The sequence below is a fragment of the Alnus glutinosa genome, chromosome 1, assembly GCF_958979055.1.
Source record: "Alnus glutinosa chromosome 1, dhAlnGlut1.1, whole genome shotgun sequence".
NCBI lineage: Eukaryota > Viridiplantae > Streptophyta > Magnoliopsida > Fagales > Betulaceae > Alnus > Alnus glutinosa.
The window spans coordinates 7,236,161-7,253,617 of record NC_084886.1 but is presented as its reverse complement, the minus strand read 5'-3'; the positions used below and the strand labels follow the sequence as shown (position 1 = coordinate 7,253,617).

The window sequence follows — 17,457 nt, the reverse complement described above, 5'->3', positions numbered from 1 at the left end:
CTCCCAAATCTGTAAAGATTTGACTTTGGATTTTTCTACAATCTTTACACTAATTACCTGAGCCTAAAATAAATCCATTCCTCTTATACATATGTATCTTAAAGCAATAGTTGATACAAAATGAAGCAGCAAATAACCTTAGGGCATTATTCCACAATGAGACTCAAAATTCACAAAACAGCATCCAATAAGCATAATTCATACTTCTGACATGGTGCTTGAATATAAGTGCCCCAAAAGCCATCAGATTGAATCTTTTTGTTGAAGATTTGATGCCTAGCTACAAAAACTCTAAAACTGGCCAGCCAAGTAAATACTGGGTTCTTCTGACCATCCAAAAAAAGAAAAAGGAAGTCGAGTGGACTTGAAAAGATTTTAAAAAATTAAAAAAAAAACAAAAAAACAAAAAACAAAAAACTTAACGCTGGAAGAATTTTTGTTTGTGTGGATCTTGGCTGTGAGCTCTTGGTGCAGATTATTTGGAGGATTAGCAGCTAAAGAAACATCAACAGCTTACTCAGGAATAACCTCAGCATAGCCGCATTTTAGATTCGAAAATTCCTTGTACTATATTCCGATGTCAATTACAGCAAGGAAACTTGAGATAAAGAAAGATCATACATGGCTAACGGGATAATCAACCACTATAACTCCTGTTTGGCTTACATTTCAATGAACAATGAACTGAGATACATGTAGCCATGTAGGAAAACATATTCTGAAAAAATTCACAGCCCGAAGGACCAATATTTTTCTTCTGCAGATTATAACAAGGATTCAACAAAACCTCAGGACCAAATCTGACAGATGCCCCCCACACGGTGAAAATGCACAGATTACAAGTATATCATGCTACCTATACTGCCAGGCGGAGAAAAAGGGCAATACAAGTTTCTACACTTACACCTACAATGGTTAATAAATCCAAAAGCCTATTGTCTACCTAGCCTGATGAAGGCTGAATTCGCCTCAAAATGTGGACAACTTGCTTCATTGTAGGCCTGTGGGAGAGGGACTCAACAGTACATGTGACAGCCAAGTTCAACACGTGCTCCAGATCATCCTGGGGGCCTTCATTCCAAAGCCCAGCTGTGAAGAACTCCTCAGCCCGACCCTGTCCTAACAGCATGCACGCCCAAGAAACGATATTGAAACCATTTCCGTGTGTAGAAAATGAAGGATCCAAGGCCTTCTTATCTGATAGCAATTCAAGCAGCACAACACCATAGCTGTAAACATCAGCCTTCTCAGACACACGACAGGTCATAGCATACTCAGGCGCCAGATACCCAAATGTTCCTGCTACACCGGTTGTTGCATGGGTTTCTGAAGTTCCCAAAAGCCTTGATAACCCAAAGTCAGACAAATAAGCATTGAAGTCATTATCCAATAATATATTACTTGGCTTGACGTCACGGTGTAGGATGCGTGGAACACACTGATCATGCAGATAAGCAAGTGCATGGGCTATATCCAGAGCAATCTTGTGAAGAACCTTCCAGTCCACATCTCTTTTGGATCTTTCCTTAATAAAATTTTCCAAATTACCGCCAGGCAAATAATTATATATGAGGAACATCTCTGTTTCACTGGCATGGTAGCCTATTAAAGTTACAAGATTAGCGTGTCTCACCCTCCCAAGTGTCTTAATCTCAGCATGGAACTGTTGTGCACCTTGGAACCTTCCAGCAGCAAGCCTCTTTACAGCCACTAGGACTCCTGGAGAAATCTCAGCCCTGTAAGTGGCCCCAAAACCTCCACTCCCAATGCAGTTGCCATTACTGAAATTTCCTGTTGCCGAAACAATATTCTCAAATGTCAGTGGAACCCTAATGTCAATGAAAACTGTAATTTCCCTCGATTCAGAAACCTGCACCCTGGAGTTTGGAACCCATTTTCGTGTGTAAAAGAAAAGGATGATTAGAGCTAGAAGAACTAAGACAATGGCTGAAGCAGAAGTTAAGGATGCAATCTCAATCGAGCTCAATCTATTACTAACTCTTTGTGATGGGGAAGCTACATTACTTTGTGGATCCCCATTGCTATCTGGCGGAGATGGAGATGGTACCGTCAAGGAGACTAAATGACAAGAGGAAAGGAAAGGGTTTCCTTGGAGTCCACTGCAATTCATCACATTAAGATTCTGCGGAAATGGTCCAGACAGGTTATTGAAGGACGCATTAAAAGTTGACAGAGAGGTGACATTAGCCAACCCAGAGGGAATCTGCCCTGAGAGTTTATTGTTGTCGATCAGAAGAACAGTTAAATTTCTCAAGTCCGCAATACTTTCTGGAATCTCACCAGAAAGAGAATTTGCTGAAAGTTCTAACACTTCAAGGGAGCCTAAACTTGTGAAGCTAGAAGGGATGGCACCAGTCAGGTTGTTACCAGCCAGGGAAAGATGCTTAAGATGCTTCATATGACTAACACCTGCTGGAATCTGACCTTGCAGTTTGTTCCCACTCAAGTCAAGAACAACAAGGAATTTCAAATCCCCAATACTTTGTGGTATTGACCCAGAGATTTGATTCTCAGAGGCATCCAAGAATCTAAGAGATCTACACATTGCACCAATCTTCAAGGGGATATTACCAGAAAATCTGTTGTTGCTAATATTAGCAATCATTCCATTTAATCCATCACATTTTCCAAATAGACTTCCAGGAAATGATCCATTAAGCTTATTTCCACCAGCAAGAAATGCATAATCAGTCCGCTCCTCTAATCTCTCTGCTGCAGCTGGGAGCCATTGCAGTGGACCGGTGAAGTTGTTCCCACCAAAATTGTGAATCATAAACCTAGCACCAGAAAATGGCAAAGGAGCTCCAAGACTGGTTTTACAAGTAAAGTAGGATAGATATGCAAATGATGAGTTGTGAACTCCAAGAAGATCTGAATTCAAGGAAGGCATACGGCTGCACACACTGTAATTAAATTTGGGAATGGGCCCTGACATGAGGTTCCCACTAATGTCAAAAAGGGTCATACAAGGAACTGGAAGTTTCTTATCAAGCTCTCCAGTAAGCTTATTTGAGCTCAAATCAAGATAATGCAGCTTCTTGCATCTCTCAAACACTCCACTGATCTCTCCACTGAAAAGGTTCATAGCTAAGTTCACCATTTCCAGGTTCTCACAACTACCCCAGGTTCTTGGAAGCTTCCCTTCCAGATTAGCCCTAGGCGCCCAAACTATTCTTAACTTTGGAAGGGTTGTAATTTCCATTGGAATTGAGCCTTCAAAATAATTGTACTCGCCCTGAGAATCAGGTGATGAATCTCCACTTGAATTTCCATTGGTTGGAAGAGGATTAAAAAGATTCAAGAGGACAAGAACCGACAAGTTGAGGCACTGTCCAAGCTCAGCAGGGATTGGACCGCTAAGGCTGTTTCTAGAAACATCTAAAACTTCAAGCCTTTGAAGCCGACCAAGCTCTCTAGGAATGACATCATCCAACATATTTGAAAACAACTTAAGAGTCCGTAAACGCCCACAACTTCCCAAACTAGGCGGAATCCGACTATCTAGGAAATTCTGTGACACATCAAGATGTTCAATACTAGGACAGTTATATCCAAATCCATCCGGAAAAGCCCCAGTTAACTTATTTTGGGACAGATAAAGCCCCTGCAACCTCGGAAAACTACCAAAAATCCCAGGAATCGACCCGTTCACTCTATTACCAGCTAAATTCAAGACCTCCAAACCCACACATTTTGAAAGTGAAAAAGGAATCTCCCCCTCAAATCTATTAAACCCAAGATTCAAAACCCGCAATTTTCTCAAACCCGGAAATCTCACCGGCAATATCCCAGTCAACGAACTCCCCTCAAGATCAAGCACCTCTAACCTCTCTAAACCCCAAATTTTCACAGGAAGTTCACCACTAAGACCATTACAAGGCAGCGATAAAACTCTAAGCTCAGTGAGTTTCCCAATCAAAGCTGACAAATTGCCTACTAATTTTCCACTACCACTTGAACAAGTTCTTCTAATTCCAAAGCCATTATATGGAAACTCAGAAAACTCAGAGCAAGAAAGAGCTTGAGATGAGTTACCTCTGTAGCCGCCACCACCACCAGTGATACTGATCTCGGAAACCCTTGAATTCGAGTCGCAGGAGACCCCGAACCAGGAACAGTGGTCTGGGTTGTCGGAGTTCCAGCCAGAGAGAATCCCAGAAGGGTCGGAAACAGAGCTCTTGAATTCCAGCAGAATCGATTTATCGGGAAACACCTTCCCGGAAACCGTAGAAGAATTGCAAAACAGAAAAAACAGTAAAAACAAAACCAGGGTCTTGGTTTTGCGGAAGAAATGGCATTTCATTTTCTCAGTGAAGTCAAGAAACCCCACGAGCACTGAGAAACCTTAGCCTGTCTCTCCCACAAAGAGAGTCTGTTTGATAAATATTTGAAGCAGAGAAACAAAACTGTTCTCTTAGTTTTCTGAAAACAGCAATTTCTTTGTAAAAGCGAGTTTCTTCGCTTCAATAATTCCACTACAAGTCTACAACCTCTTCTTTTTCTTCGTCTGATATCTGAGACTCTGAGCTGCTTTGCTTTGCTTTCAATGCTTTGCTTTCGTTTCTTTTCTTTCTTTTTTTATTGTTTTATTTTTCTTCCACGCCTGTGTTTTCTGCAAGCTGGGGCATGCCGGTGGAGGTGGGACCCGATACCCGGTCAAGTTATACATCGGATAGTCAATACGCGGCGGCTTGCTGTTGGAACAAGAGGGCGATGGGTCCCAGAATTGTTGTCCACGTGGTCTCGCATTCTGCCACGCGTAATATCTTACCGTTAGTCCCTCCAGTATGTTTTTTTGTCGGGCACATGAAAAGTCAATCAATATGTTCCACCAGTGGTTTTTTTAGATTCTCTCTGTTTCTTATTCACACTTTGTAGTAACATGTTTCGACATTTAATTGGAAGAAGAAGAATGTTTCTGCTCCCTTTTATCTTCTTTTTTTTTTTCTTTTTTCTTTTTTTTAATTCCTAAAAATTGTTTATTTTCATCAGAAAAGGAAAAAGAAAAAAAGAAAAAGAAGAAAGTATGCTTCCTCAGGAAGGTTTTTTCATTACTTCCCACCTAATAATAGAAAAAAAAAAAAAAAAAAAAAAAACTGTCTTTTTTCTTTTCGTCTTTGACAACGCCGTTATTTTAAAATTTTTGTTATTAAATCTTGACCGTCTAAGTATTTTACTGAAGATGTGTCAATTTTATAACATGTAAGCCAAATTCGATTAGGATATGCAATTAAGAGTGATCAAAAACTAGCAGTCCCGCCTCAACCCACATGCCTCACCCCGCCTCACCCCTAAATTTTTTGATTTTAGTTGATTTTTTGTGGGTATGAGTCCAAAAATGATATATCCGCACGATGTGGGATGGGTTGCTGGTTAGGGTTTTTAGAAACCTCGAGGACCCATCCCGCCTTGCCCCATTGACCCTCTAAAAACTTAAAATTCTGAAAACCCTACCCTGCTACCCCTTCATCATTTCTATTTTCTTAGCCAAGAAACCCTTTCGCCGCTTGCCCTTCATCTTCTTCCTTTTCTCCTTCACCCCTTCACCCCCTTCCGCCCTTCGTCTTCTTCTTTCCATTTCTGAGGAAGATTGGAAGACGCCCTCTTCCAATCTAAATACTAAAAATGCAACACTCCAAAAAAAACCCTAAGTTCTTCATCTTCCATTTTCTTTCCCCGTGTTGCACAACGCCACAGCCTCGATCGATCGTTCCCATCTTCGCTAGCTTTGCTAGTCTTGTGGCCTGTGGGGACGTCATGAACATGCGGTTTCAAGACTGGGAATATCGACTTCAAGACCTTCGGTTGTGGCTCCGCGATGCATCCTTGTCCATAGGTTGGTGTTTCTCTCATTCTCTAGCCTCTGTTGTTATCATTTCTTTATGAATATGGCTTGAATCTAGGTATTGAATATGGATATTGAATCTTTGCTAGCTTTTTAGGTATTGAATATGGCTTTAATTTGATTTTTCTCATGTTTTGGCCTAAATCAGGGATACTCGCACAATTCGCCCCGCACTGCATGGATACTATTGATTTTCAACAGGCCACGGGTGTGAATTTGTGAACCCGCAGGTGTGTGAAGCGAGACCCAAAAAGGGGGAAACCCGCTCCTCCCCTCCTCCCCATGCTCACCCCTATATGCAATACAACAATAGGCACTATCGTTAATCATACATTTAGAGAGTTAATAATAGTTTTTTTTTTTTTTTCAACAATGCTTATTCTTTATTCATTTCATAAAAAATAGAGCATGTTGCTCTAACAAAATAATATCATATATACAATGAAAATTTTCTTCCATCCAAATATGTGATATGCTTTGTTAAACTCTTTAAATGCCATCATCCTAATCAACTTGCAGATTTACAGCATATTTCGTTGAATCATGTCCATGTCAACTGCCCGGTCCACCATAACTTTAATTAGACAATGATTATCTTGCTTTTTCATCTCCACTACAAGCACATTTCCAAATGCAATCCCCTACCATAAGTGACAATTCTTCCACATCTATGATAATTCCTCTGCATAGGTCAGTGATTTGCTCCAAGAAAAGAACTGGAGATAAAATGAAAGACAGATCGGATATCTAAGATCAGTATTCTTAAGATTTCGTGTAAACAAAACCTTAGAAAACGAATAAACGAAAATTGAACCCAAAATAACAGAAAAAACTTCACCCCGTTGATCGCCGCATAAAGTAAATATAGAAAAAAGACAAACAATAACCATTGTGTTATTTAGAATAAGGAAAGAGTCGGGGGGAGAACTACTTTGATAGGTTTTTAACGCAGCACATGAAAGTCGGACCCCTTTTTATTTACCGAAATCCATTATTTAAATACACTCATGATTACTAGAAAAAAAAAAAAACCATGAACTGTTTGCTAATGTATTTTATAATTGTTTTGTGTTTTTAGAATTAATGTTTGTGTTTGAATTATTTGTTTTAAAATAAAACAAAAGTCAAAACACCAACAAAAAAAAAAAAAAAAAAAAATCAACAAACTGAGTTTCTAACTTCAATCATTTATAAAATAGAGGATGTAGAGTGTTATCTAATTATTTATTGAATATCACAGTACATAATATAATTATTTAACAATTTCCAATCATATAATATTGGTCCGCATAGTTAATCATTCAGTTTCGTGATGAAGGTGTTCAGGCGCTACTTTCTTCACACCGAATGGAGAGAAAATGCTACGACCTCGTCCATTTTTCTCATTCTTCAATTTATTTAGAAAATAATATATCTACATTTTTTTTAACAAATTTACAATGTGATCTAAAATCCACCTACACCTATATATATATATCGACTTGTTTGTAAAAAAAAAAAAAAAGAAAAAAAAGAAAAAAAAATTGTCAACCCTGATCAAAGTCAATCCGTCTTGTTGATTGGTCTCAACTTCTGAATGTGTTGTAAAAATAGTTTTATATAGAAATTTTCTTTCCAAATGCCCTCAAAGGAAATCTTTTTATTTCTATGCCCTTTGACATCTAATATTGCCCTCCAAAAATTCTCCATATCACCCCATCATTCAATATTTATGTGGCGTCGGGAATATTAAATATATCAACACAATGACGATAAAGGACAACGAATATTTTATTTTTTTAAGAGTCAATGCCAATATGTATATATATATCTTTAACATGGACAAAATCAAAGAAGCGTTTTTATAATAAAATCATATTTGCCAATAAATTTCAAAACAATACCCATTTGTTTTTATCTTAGATTCATTCCGTACGTTATCTACAATAATGCAAAATTTATAATTCTCAATATCTTCACGAATTGTATTTTGTACTTGACTTACAAGGATATGCAAAATCTCTTTTTAAATTATATATGAAGTATACTTCGCAAATTTATGAGTTTTTTCCAAAACAACCTTAATTTACAAATTTATCATTATATGTTGTCAAAAGTTTAAGACTCTCAATAAAATTATCTCGATTTTTTGCTTTAGGGGCCGGTCTTATCATGACCTCTAAAAGCACATATTTGAAATGCAAGTCACTGAACAACATTAATAGAAGTTTTCACATGGCATTTGATTATTTCGAACTTGCTTGGTACTTTATATGTTCACTACTTTATGAATATGTCATGATTATTTTAATAAATCTTAATCAAATTTCACAGCATTAGTATGGGGTGAACAAATATCCTTCCCAATATGATTAAAAAATTCACATTTCGTTTCATCATTAATATTTTTCCAACTTCTAAATCACTTTGACAATGAATAGATCCCATCAAGGACATCCAACTGTTTTCATAGTAAAAATATAACATGGCAGGCAATATGCGGCATCCTTAGGAGAATACTAAAATCAAGATGAAAATTGTGTGGACCAAGAAGCTTGAAAAGCGACGAGGATACTTTGTTGATCCTGAAAATGGATATTTTGAAAGATGAATTTGATATAGATTCGCTTTAAAAAAAAAAACTAGGATTGATAGTCCCACATCGTATGATGTAATCCTATATCTCGTTCTAGAGAAAAAGCATCAATTTCATTAGCACCAAATGCGAAGGATTTAAAATGAACCACTAGAGATTTAGAAATATGTGTTTTTAGGTTCATGTCTTGAATATTTAAGAGATGACGCTCTTTGGGATTTAAAGTTTCGACATTAAAATCTAACGGTGTATTCTTTTATGGAATGTAGACTTTTTTTAAAGAATGAACTGATAGTTTTTAACTTGTACATGATTCATGAACCTAAATTTTTTAAGTTAATTACAACTCCAGAAGAAATGATCAAGGTTGATAAACAACAATCATATATAGCTGAAATGCTCAATTTTTTTAATTATTGAACTTATGCTGCCAGTGCCACCCTTTGATTATGAACACTTTCTTCAACATGTTGAGGGTGCAAACATACAAAAAAATAATATAAAGTAGAGAAATAAATACCAATGAAAACACCATTGTGTTTCGTTCAAACTCCAACACTCAAGAAGAATATGAACAGAAGGGCAGCCTGTGCAGAAATGAGTCAAACATCCTCTAAAAGTCAATAAATAAAAAGTTTGTAGAGAAATACACTGATACAAACTGAACATTCATAGATTTACTAGTTTCTTGCAATGTGTAGACTGAAGATGAACCAACTACCAAAAGATATTAAAGTTTTCAAACCTTCAATTTTGTAGTTGCAGTGTGTAAAAGAAATAAGAGTAGTATGTATAGAGGAATAAATTGACTTTCATGTTATATAACGTAAATGATTTGAAATAATCAGGAAAAAAAAAAAAGAAAAGAAAAGAAAAGAAAAGAGGAATTCAGACCAGAATGGCTATCACAATTTTTATTTTATTTTTTATTTTTTATTATCGGACCTTAAAATTGGTGGTGATAATGTAAATACTATTTCGATCAAATGGTTATTTTCCAAGTTATTTAAATTTGTGCAAAAGTCAAGTAATTAACTACAAGGAAAATATTTGGGATTCAATATGCAAGAAGAGTTAATGTTATATTGTGCAATCACCAAGTATTTTTTTTATCCCAAAATTGCACGAGCATTTGAAAATACATAAAAAAAGAAAAAAGAAAAGGTAATGTTATTTACAAATTACAATACAAATATTTTACAAACATAATTAATGTTATTAGATTTTTTTATTTTTTATTTTTAACAATTGTTGATTCAACGGCTACTAGAATCTGTCACGTTAGCTTTGTGAGATATTTGTATGTGAGAGTGGTAGAGTAATGCTAGAAGTCACTTTTGTGTCCCTTCAAGAGTGACGTGGCTTTTAAAATCACCATTGAACTTGTAATTTGATTACTATTGAATTTTAATCAAGTGGTGATTTTAAACGTTACATAATTCTTGAAGGGATACAAGAAGGACACAAGTGTAACTTCTAAAATTACTCGAGAGTGCCATGTCAGCATTGAATAATGCTAGAAGTCAATATTTTGTAACTTTTGTGTCCCTCTAAAAATGATGTGGCTTTTAAAATTACCATTGAAGTTGTGATTGATCACTATTTCAAGTGGTAATTTTAAAGGCCTTATCATTCTTAAATAGATACAAAAATCACACAAGAGTAACTAATAAAATTATTTGTCGGGATTGTAATGTTGAATGTACTTATACTATTTAGTATTACTTAAAAAAAAAAAAGAAAAAAAAAGACTTAATTAACGCAGTGAAATAATTATTGGATAAAATTACTAAAAAGAGTTGTATGCAGCGTGAAATTAAAGGCGCTTGCAAAGACCAAGCAATCCCTGAAACCCGTGTCGTGGCGCTACGGTAACCCAATACAACAACCCCTAAAAAGAAAATCAGAACGCACCGTTCAGGCCCTCCTCTTCACCAAGTCGCAACTGAGAGCAGTTAAAGAAGGCGCGAAACACAGATACAGTTGGTTTCGGGGGAACCGAACCGAAAACGCCGAAATTGGCGCAAGGCCTTTCGTGACTCACATTTTCCAGAAACCCTAATTGCCATTTGGCATTCATGTGGTTCTTCCGTTTGTTTTCCTACTTTTTGTCTTTTCCCATATTCTCCAACAAACTTAGCAAAACAAAAACCAGAAATTCACCTGATGGTCTGTGCTCTTACTCCGCTATTCAACGCATTTGATTTCAGGTAAAAATTCAACTCGCTGACTTTGGTTTCTTTTACATTTAGGGTTTAACAATCTTGGTTTTATTTGACCCAACAAATTTTTTTGTTATTCAATATTTTTTTTCTTCTTCTATTGGTTGATGTGAAGAGGGAGCTGCTGCCTCCGGCGTGCTGGTTTCAGGGGCGGGACGTTGGGAACCAAAGGTCTTTTTGCGATTGAGGCGAGTTTCTTCACGATCGTCTTTTTTAATAATACACTACGATTTTTATTATTTTTTTTCCCTGGTTGAAACTTGAAACAAAGCACGTGAATTTCCTGGTTGGCGTGAGAGAAAAAAATGGGCTTGATATAGGATTGTAAACGAATTCTTTTATAAATGTGAAAATGGTGATTGGAAACTGACAAATTAGGCAGATAAATATGCGTATAAGGAGGAGGAAGAAGCCTATGGCTTGGGGGTCTTCAGCCCCCAAAGCCATAAGCTAGTCCCAAAAAATTTAAAAAATCTCCCAAAAATATATATTTTTTATGAGGTGGACCTTAAAAAATTAATTTCCTCCCCGCATTTTTGTTTTTTTTAAATTTTGCCCCCACATTAAGTCTAGAAGAAGATAAATGGCCTAAGCGACAATGCCAAATATCAGCTGATACATTTTTGATTGAAAGTGCAGAAAAAACAGATGAAACAGAATCTGTTTGCACCAAGTAACATAAGCCATTCCTCTCTTCACCTACTCCAATCGTCTCCCAGCTGGTAAGATTCTGCACAAAACAAAGCTTGTGAATGAAAATGAGACAACAATGAATGATCTTAACAAGCTTGCTAGCAGAGATAAGATTGAAAGTAAAAGAAGGAACACAGAGGACATTAGTTAAGATCAAGGAATATGAAATTTTCACAGTTTCGATGTGTAACCAAAGCAATCTGGCCATTGGATAATTTCACATGTGAAGAAACAACTGCAGTGATTGTTGTGAAGTATTTGATAGAACTGACCATATGGTCAGTGACACCGGTATCAATGATCCAATGTTGTTTATGATTAATTTTGGATGCAACAATAAAGGTTCTAGATGAATAAAAAACACATTCAAAAGAAATTTAGCTGAGGAAAGAATATTACCTGTCACCTTTGAGAAAAGGTGATCCTGATGATTAGAACTACCTACTTGATGAGCAGCAGGTGAAAGATCAGGTGAGGCCGGTTTAAGAAGAGCCAAAAGCTGTTGACATTGCTCTTGTGTGATGGAAAGATGAGGAATCGGGTGACCCTCGGAATCCTGAACATGGTTGGCTGAATGAGAGTTTCCTTTGTTCTTTGTGAACTTAAAACCTGGCGGATAGCCATGAAGCCTATAACATTTCTCCACCGTGTGCCCAATAATTCCACAATGGCTACATGTTGGTTTATCTTTGCGCTGGGCCTGTGGTTTTCCAAAACGAATTTGCGGTGAAGAAGAAGCGACTTTACTCATCATAGCAGCAGAATTGTGAGTGAAATATCCAACAGAAGCAAAAGCTTCACGTTGGCGTTCTTCTCGAAAAACTAAGGCAAAAACCTTATTGATTGGAGGTAGAGGATTGATCAACATAATCTGACCTCAAATATGGGAGAATGAATCATTCGGTCCCATTAGAAGTTGAAAAACATACTCATGAATGGTTTTGATTGACCCACAAGAACAGTAAGGAATAGGTCTGTAGTTACTTAGCTCATCTCATAGTGCTTTGATTTTTGTAAAATAAGCACCGACTGAAAGATCGTCCTGCGAGAGAGAGGAGATTGATTTCTAAATCTGGTAGATTCGTGGTTCATTCTTCTATGAGAAACGCTCATTCAAGCCTGTCCAGACATCTGCAGCATTATCAATGTAAATAACGCTCGTAGCAATGTCTTTAGAGACAGAGTTTAAGATCCATGAGGTAACCATCGTATTGCAGTGTATCCATGCATGGTATTCAGCTCTTGATTCGTCGGATGGTTTACCCAGTGAACCATTTAAGAAGCTAAGCTTGTTCTTAGCAGTAAGCGCTATCACCATGGATCGACTCCATGTGTGATAATTATCTCCATCGAGCAACTGAGAGACAAGAACAGTCCTTGGACTATCTCCATTGTGGAGATGATAGGGAGAAGATTCTTCGATGGAAAAGTTTGAAGAAGACATGAAGAAAGGAAAAGTTTATGAGGAATTCTCAAACCTGGCTTTGATACCATAACAAGAAGCAAGGAAGAAAGAAGAATGGGACGTGAAAGATGGAGAAAAATGATTCTCATTGTATATCATGCACTGAGTGCTGTGGGTATATATAGACTTTAATTACAGAGGAATAAAAATACAAACGGAAAGAATAACCGAAAGAATATCTATAGTCCAGCTCACTCTAACAAATTATGGAATATCTACAATTCACTTCATCTAAAACGTCTATGGAACCTTCTAGAAGATTTTGGATAGGACTCTGCTCGAGCTCCATGTCTACCTCTCTGTTAGAGAAACCGAGGTAGCCCGAGACTACCCAGAACTACCAAGCAAGTCCAGGAGTCCCGGACTACCCGGGACATATTGTGATAGTCCCAGACTACCCGGGACAAGCTTGATTCCGTTTTATCTTAGGCTCGTGATCGTGATATGATTAGCTTGCAAAACTTCCTAGTCTAGGGTACCAACGGTTAATTAGGAGCTTCCAGTCCTTTTAGATGGGTAAATTTAACTTTTTATATATGAATGTAATTGATATATCTTAGTTGTTAGTTTTAGGAGTTTAACCCTTTCATTTGAATTGTTCATAATTGTGATTTTTTTCTAAAAGGTTTGCTTTCTTTCTTAGAAAGAGTGAAGACCATTAATTCTATTAAATGAAGCATTAGTTTCTCATTTTCATGTTTTGCTTACGTGCTTATTAGTAAAATAAGCCGCTTGATGTTGCATTAGTTTCTGTTTGTCGGTTGATTACTCATCCCTTTAGATTTTCCTCCTTTCCTTAATTTTGAAGTTGGCTAATTCTTGCTGCTCATAACAAAAAATGTAAGTGTATCATACATGTGAGACTCTCGTCATGCTTTTTTTTTTTTCTTTGGCTTTTCTTTCATAAACGCAGTTGACTTGCAATTCTTCATTGCAAAGTAAAGTAGATATATTATTATTAGACCTTTGGAACCTTAATGTTGTCAATAATTTCAGTGATGGAATTGGAACATTGGAGTGGAAGCAGTAAGCATTTGGAAACACATCCAGAGATCACTAATGGAAGCGGCAGCAGTAAGCATTCAGAAACACATCCAGAGGTTCTTGATGGTAGCAGAAGCAGTAAACAATATTTTGAAATACATCCATATCTCATCGTCGGTAGACAAAGCAGTAGGTTTGTTGAAACACATGTAGAGGTTAGTGATGGAAGTGGAAGAAGTAAGCATTCAGAAGCACATTCAAATGTTATAGACAGGATTTCAAGCAGTAAGCATTCAGAAACGCATGCAGATGTTATCGATGGGAGTGATAGCTTCAGGCATTCATCTATTCATCAAGAGGATGCTGTTAATGATCAAGGCGATCCACATACCCTAGCCAAAAGGTTAGGGCCTTCTTCTTCTTCATCTTCATCAGACTTGTCATTGGAAGATCTCGTCCAAATAGATAAAAATGAAATCCACAAGTCTGGAGCACAAATTGCTTCCTTCCCTGATCCTGACGAAGATAGTCAGCGAGCATTAAAAGATGAAAGTGATATTTCCAGTAACAGATCTTCCATATCAGAAGAAAAGGACAATGTCTCTCCAGGTCCCACATCAACTTCTCAAGTTTCTGATATAACCCATGAATTAGTGGCGCATGGTATGCCATTGACACAATCTCCTCAGATACAAGTGATGGATCAGTCAGGAGGATATGATCCTGATAGGATTCCCTCTTCCGTGTTTGCAATAAGTAAATCCACAACACCAATGGAATGGAGTGTTGCTTCCAATGAATCATTATTTAGCATTCACATAGGGAACAATAGTTTCTCCAAAGAGTCGATCATGCTCAGCCCACACCCTCCAGTTCCAGTGGCTGCAACTGACACAGAGAATATCAAAATAGGTAAGGAACAGTCTGGAGCTACTGTAGTGGCTGATGAGACTGTTAAGGATGCAGAAAGAGTAAGTGCGCAAGCTCAAAGTGAAGAAAATTTGCCAACTCCAACATCTTTGAATTCCTCTAGCCTCTCCCACCATTCAGATGGAAGTGGTATCAGTGCACGCTCATTTGCTTTCCCCAAGTAAGCCTATGTTCATTCTTTAACGTCTTTGGATGCACATTTCTCTTCTTACGTTGGAAGTGCTTGTGTTTTTTCACTCTATCACATCTATTGTAAACATGCTCATATACATTCATACTCGCTTCACAAATATATGTATGTATGTAGACTTGTAGTGAGAGGAGTTGCAATAGATATGCCTCTAGACTGAGGTGTATGTCTGTTTGCATGTAACTATATATTACTACTTTTCTCCGCATATGTATGTATGATACTTGCATCATACTTAAAAAGAAAGGTTACCAAACCTAGTACTCCGTCAATGAGGAATGTACCCTTTGTGTGATGCAGAAATTAAAGAAGAAGTGTGCATGGACATCGTGCTACTGTTCTAATTGTAGCTGGGTGTTCCGCTACTGTACATGGCATAGCAGCTACTGTTCTAATTGTAGCTGGACGTTCCGCTACTGTACATGGCCAAGCTGCTACTGTTCGAATTGTAGCTGGGCGTTCTGCTACTGTTGGAACTGTAGCAAAAAAAGATTGTGTTGTTATTCTTCTACCATGTATGCCTCTCTTTACCTATATTAACTGCATGACAGGCATCAATTGAAAACACATTTATCCTTCTTCTACATATTTCCCCCCTAGTCTTTTAACTCATTTGTTGTAGTTTATATTAGTCAAAATAATGATTAAGTGATTAAAGTCGACATTTCCAATCAATTTAGGTTTTGGAATAAGTAGTAATAAAGCATCATATCAAAACCGGTGGTTTTGAGTTTGAATCTTGATTCCACCCTACCTTCCATTTAAAAAGTTAAATATTTCACCTGTTGATTCATTCTCAAGCGAGAGTTAGACTATAGATCAAGTGATTTATTTCATCATTTCTTATTAGCTTAGCTTCACTATTTTCTATCAGCTTAGGTTTGTTGGATAAATAATAATCTATTAGTTTTCTTATATTCCTTTGATTTTTTTTTCCCCAGTTTTCTTGATTTGTAATGATATGTACATTATTGTACACTCTATAGTGTCTTTAAGCCATACAAACACATTGATCTAGTCTGTTTTGGATCACTGCAGTTTGGATGAAGGGGGAATAAGTGATTCTCTCGAGACAGATGGAGAGAAGCAACATCAGGAGCCACCAGCCCCCAAAATGGCTTCAACAAATTCAACTCCCAAATATTGGTTTCCTTTCCTTTCTTGGTGCCCATGGGGTTGTCACGGTTGTTCTTGTCATTGTTGTTGTTAGCAAAGTGAGTGTTACAAACTATAAAGCGTCCTTGTTCATAATCAGTAACTAGCCATCTCCTTTGGGTACTTAGAACTGAGGAAAGAATAAAACGTGGATTCAGGTTTGTTGAATTTTTTACTAGGTTTCTGTTTAGGCAGACCAAAGGCCCAAGGTTTTCAGTTCTTTTTACCCAGATCAATTGAATAATGTTTTTATTCTAGTTTCAGGTTAAGATATGGTCTTTTTTTTTTCTTTTTCTTTTTTTAATAGATATGCTACTTGGTATATATTTTCATATTTGAATTGGTCATGTAACAACCCGGGCCCAAAAAGGGTAGGATTGTCAATTTACTCTTTCAGAGGCGCAAAGATTTCAAAGTTTTTACCGAGCAATTTCTACATGTGATGCTAAATGCATGATAGAATAAAAACATCAAATTTTAAACTTCATAAAATTGCGGAAAAGTTTTGTTGTAAACCAAAAATATAACGATCATTCTTTATTAAAAAGTAACCATCCTAAAATCGTGCCCATGCACTTATTATAAAAATGAAAACGTATGCAGCTTAAATGGACTTAATAATTAACCTTGCCCCCATTCCGGCCTCCTAAACTGAACTCCTGATCACCTGAAAACAAAAGTAAAATTGAATGAGCCGAAAGACTCAGTAAGTAAATCCCCAACTAGAAAATAGTTGGGTTAAATTCATTTTCTTTAAAACCCTTTACTTAACAATTTATTTTTGTAGCATTCCAAGGTACAATTAACACATCACTACTTAAACAAGATAAACCTTCTTCTTTAAAACCCCTTTTCAAAAATTGAATTTCTTGAAAATCCTTCATACACTTCTTTATCTCATATCGCTAATTAAATGCAATACAATCCTCAATAAAACCAAGTTAAAGCATATTCTTTCCTTTGAAACATGTAATTATTCATATATGCGAAAAACTGATTTCTCATAATAGGGTCCATGTACAATATTACGCCATGTGTACTTAGGGTTGCGCGGTCTTTGCTGTGACCATGACAGGTAATTGTGGCCGCATGCCTGCCCCGTCAGCTAATTAATTAAAGTGCACTTAGCATGACCTAGAGATGGATTACCGCCTTCTCAACGTTCTTCAGCGGGTGCGCTTCCATTTCAAGCAACGGTACCGAGCTTAATCCTCTGTGAATCTCTGTCAATATCTATGGGGCTAAAATAATCTCCTCCACACACGTACCCTTATCTCACAAAACCTTTCTCATTATTTATTGCATAAAACTTTTCTCATTCTTTCACTTTTCTTGTATATCTAGGGGCAACGCATATGAGGGTTTTACAATTATTCG

General features: G+C 37.0%; 2 protein-coding genes across 2 annotated transcripts; one reads left to right on the top strand and one right to left on the bottom strand.

The window, feature by feature from the left end:
* Window positions 1-543: 543 nt before the first annotated feature.
* On the bottom strand, window positions 544-4,581 carry LOC133869579 (LRR receptor-like serine/threonine-protein kinase RPK2). Its single transcript, XM_062306618.1, has one exon. It carries the CDS (start codon window positions 4,322-4,324, stop codon window positions 944-946), a length of 3,381 nt encoding a protein of 1,126 aa, XP_062162602.1. The 5' UTR covers window positions 4,325-4,581; the 3' UTR covers window positions 544-943.
* A 5,720-nt stretch (window positions 4,582-10,301) lies between these two features.
* On the top strand, window positions 10,302-16,255 carry LOC133858650 (uncharacterized). Its single transcript, XM_062294123.1, has 4 exons — window positions 10,302-10,651; window positions 10,779-10,851; window positions 13,818-14,895; window positions 15,964-16,255. The coding sequence occupies exons 3-4, from the start codon at window positions 13,820-13,822 to the stop codon at window positions 16,133-16,135; spliced, it is 1,248 nt and encodes a 415-aa protein (XP_062150107.1). The 5' UTR covers window positions 10,302-10,651; window positions 10,779-10,851; window positions 13,818-13,819; the 3' UTR covers window positions 16,136-16,255.
* The last annotated feature ends 1,202 nt before the right edge of the window (window positions 16,256-17,457 follow it).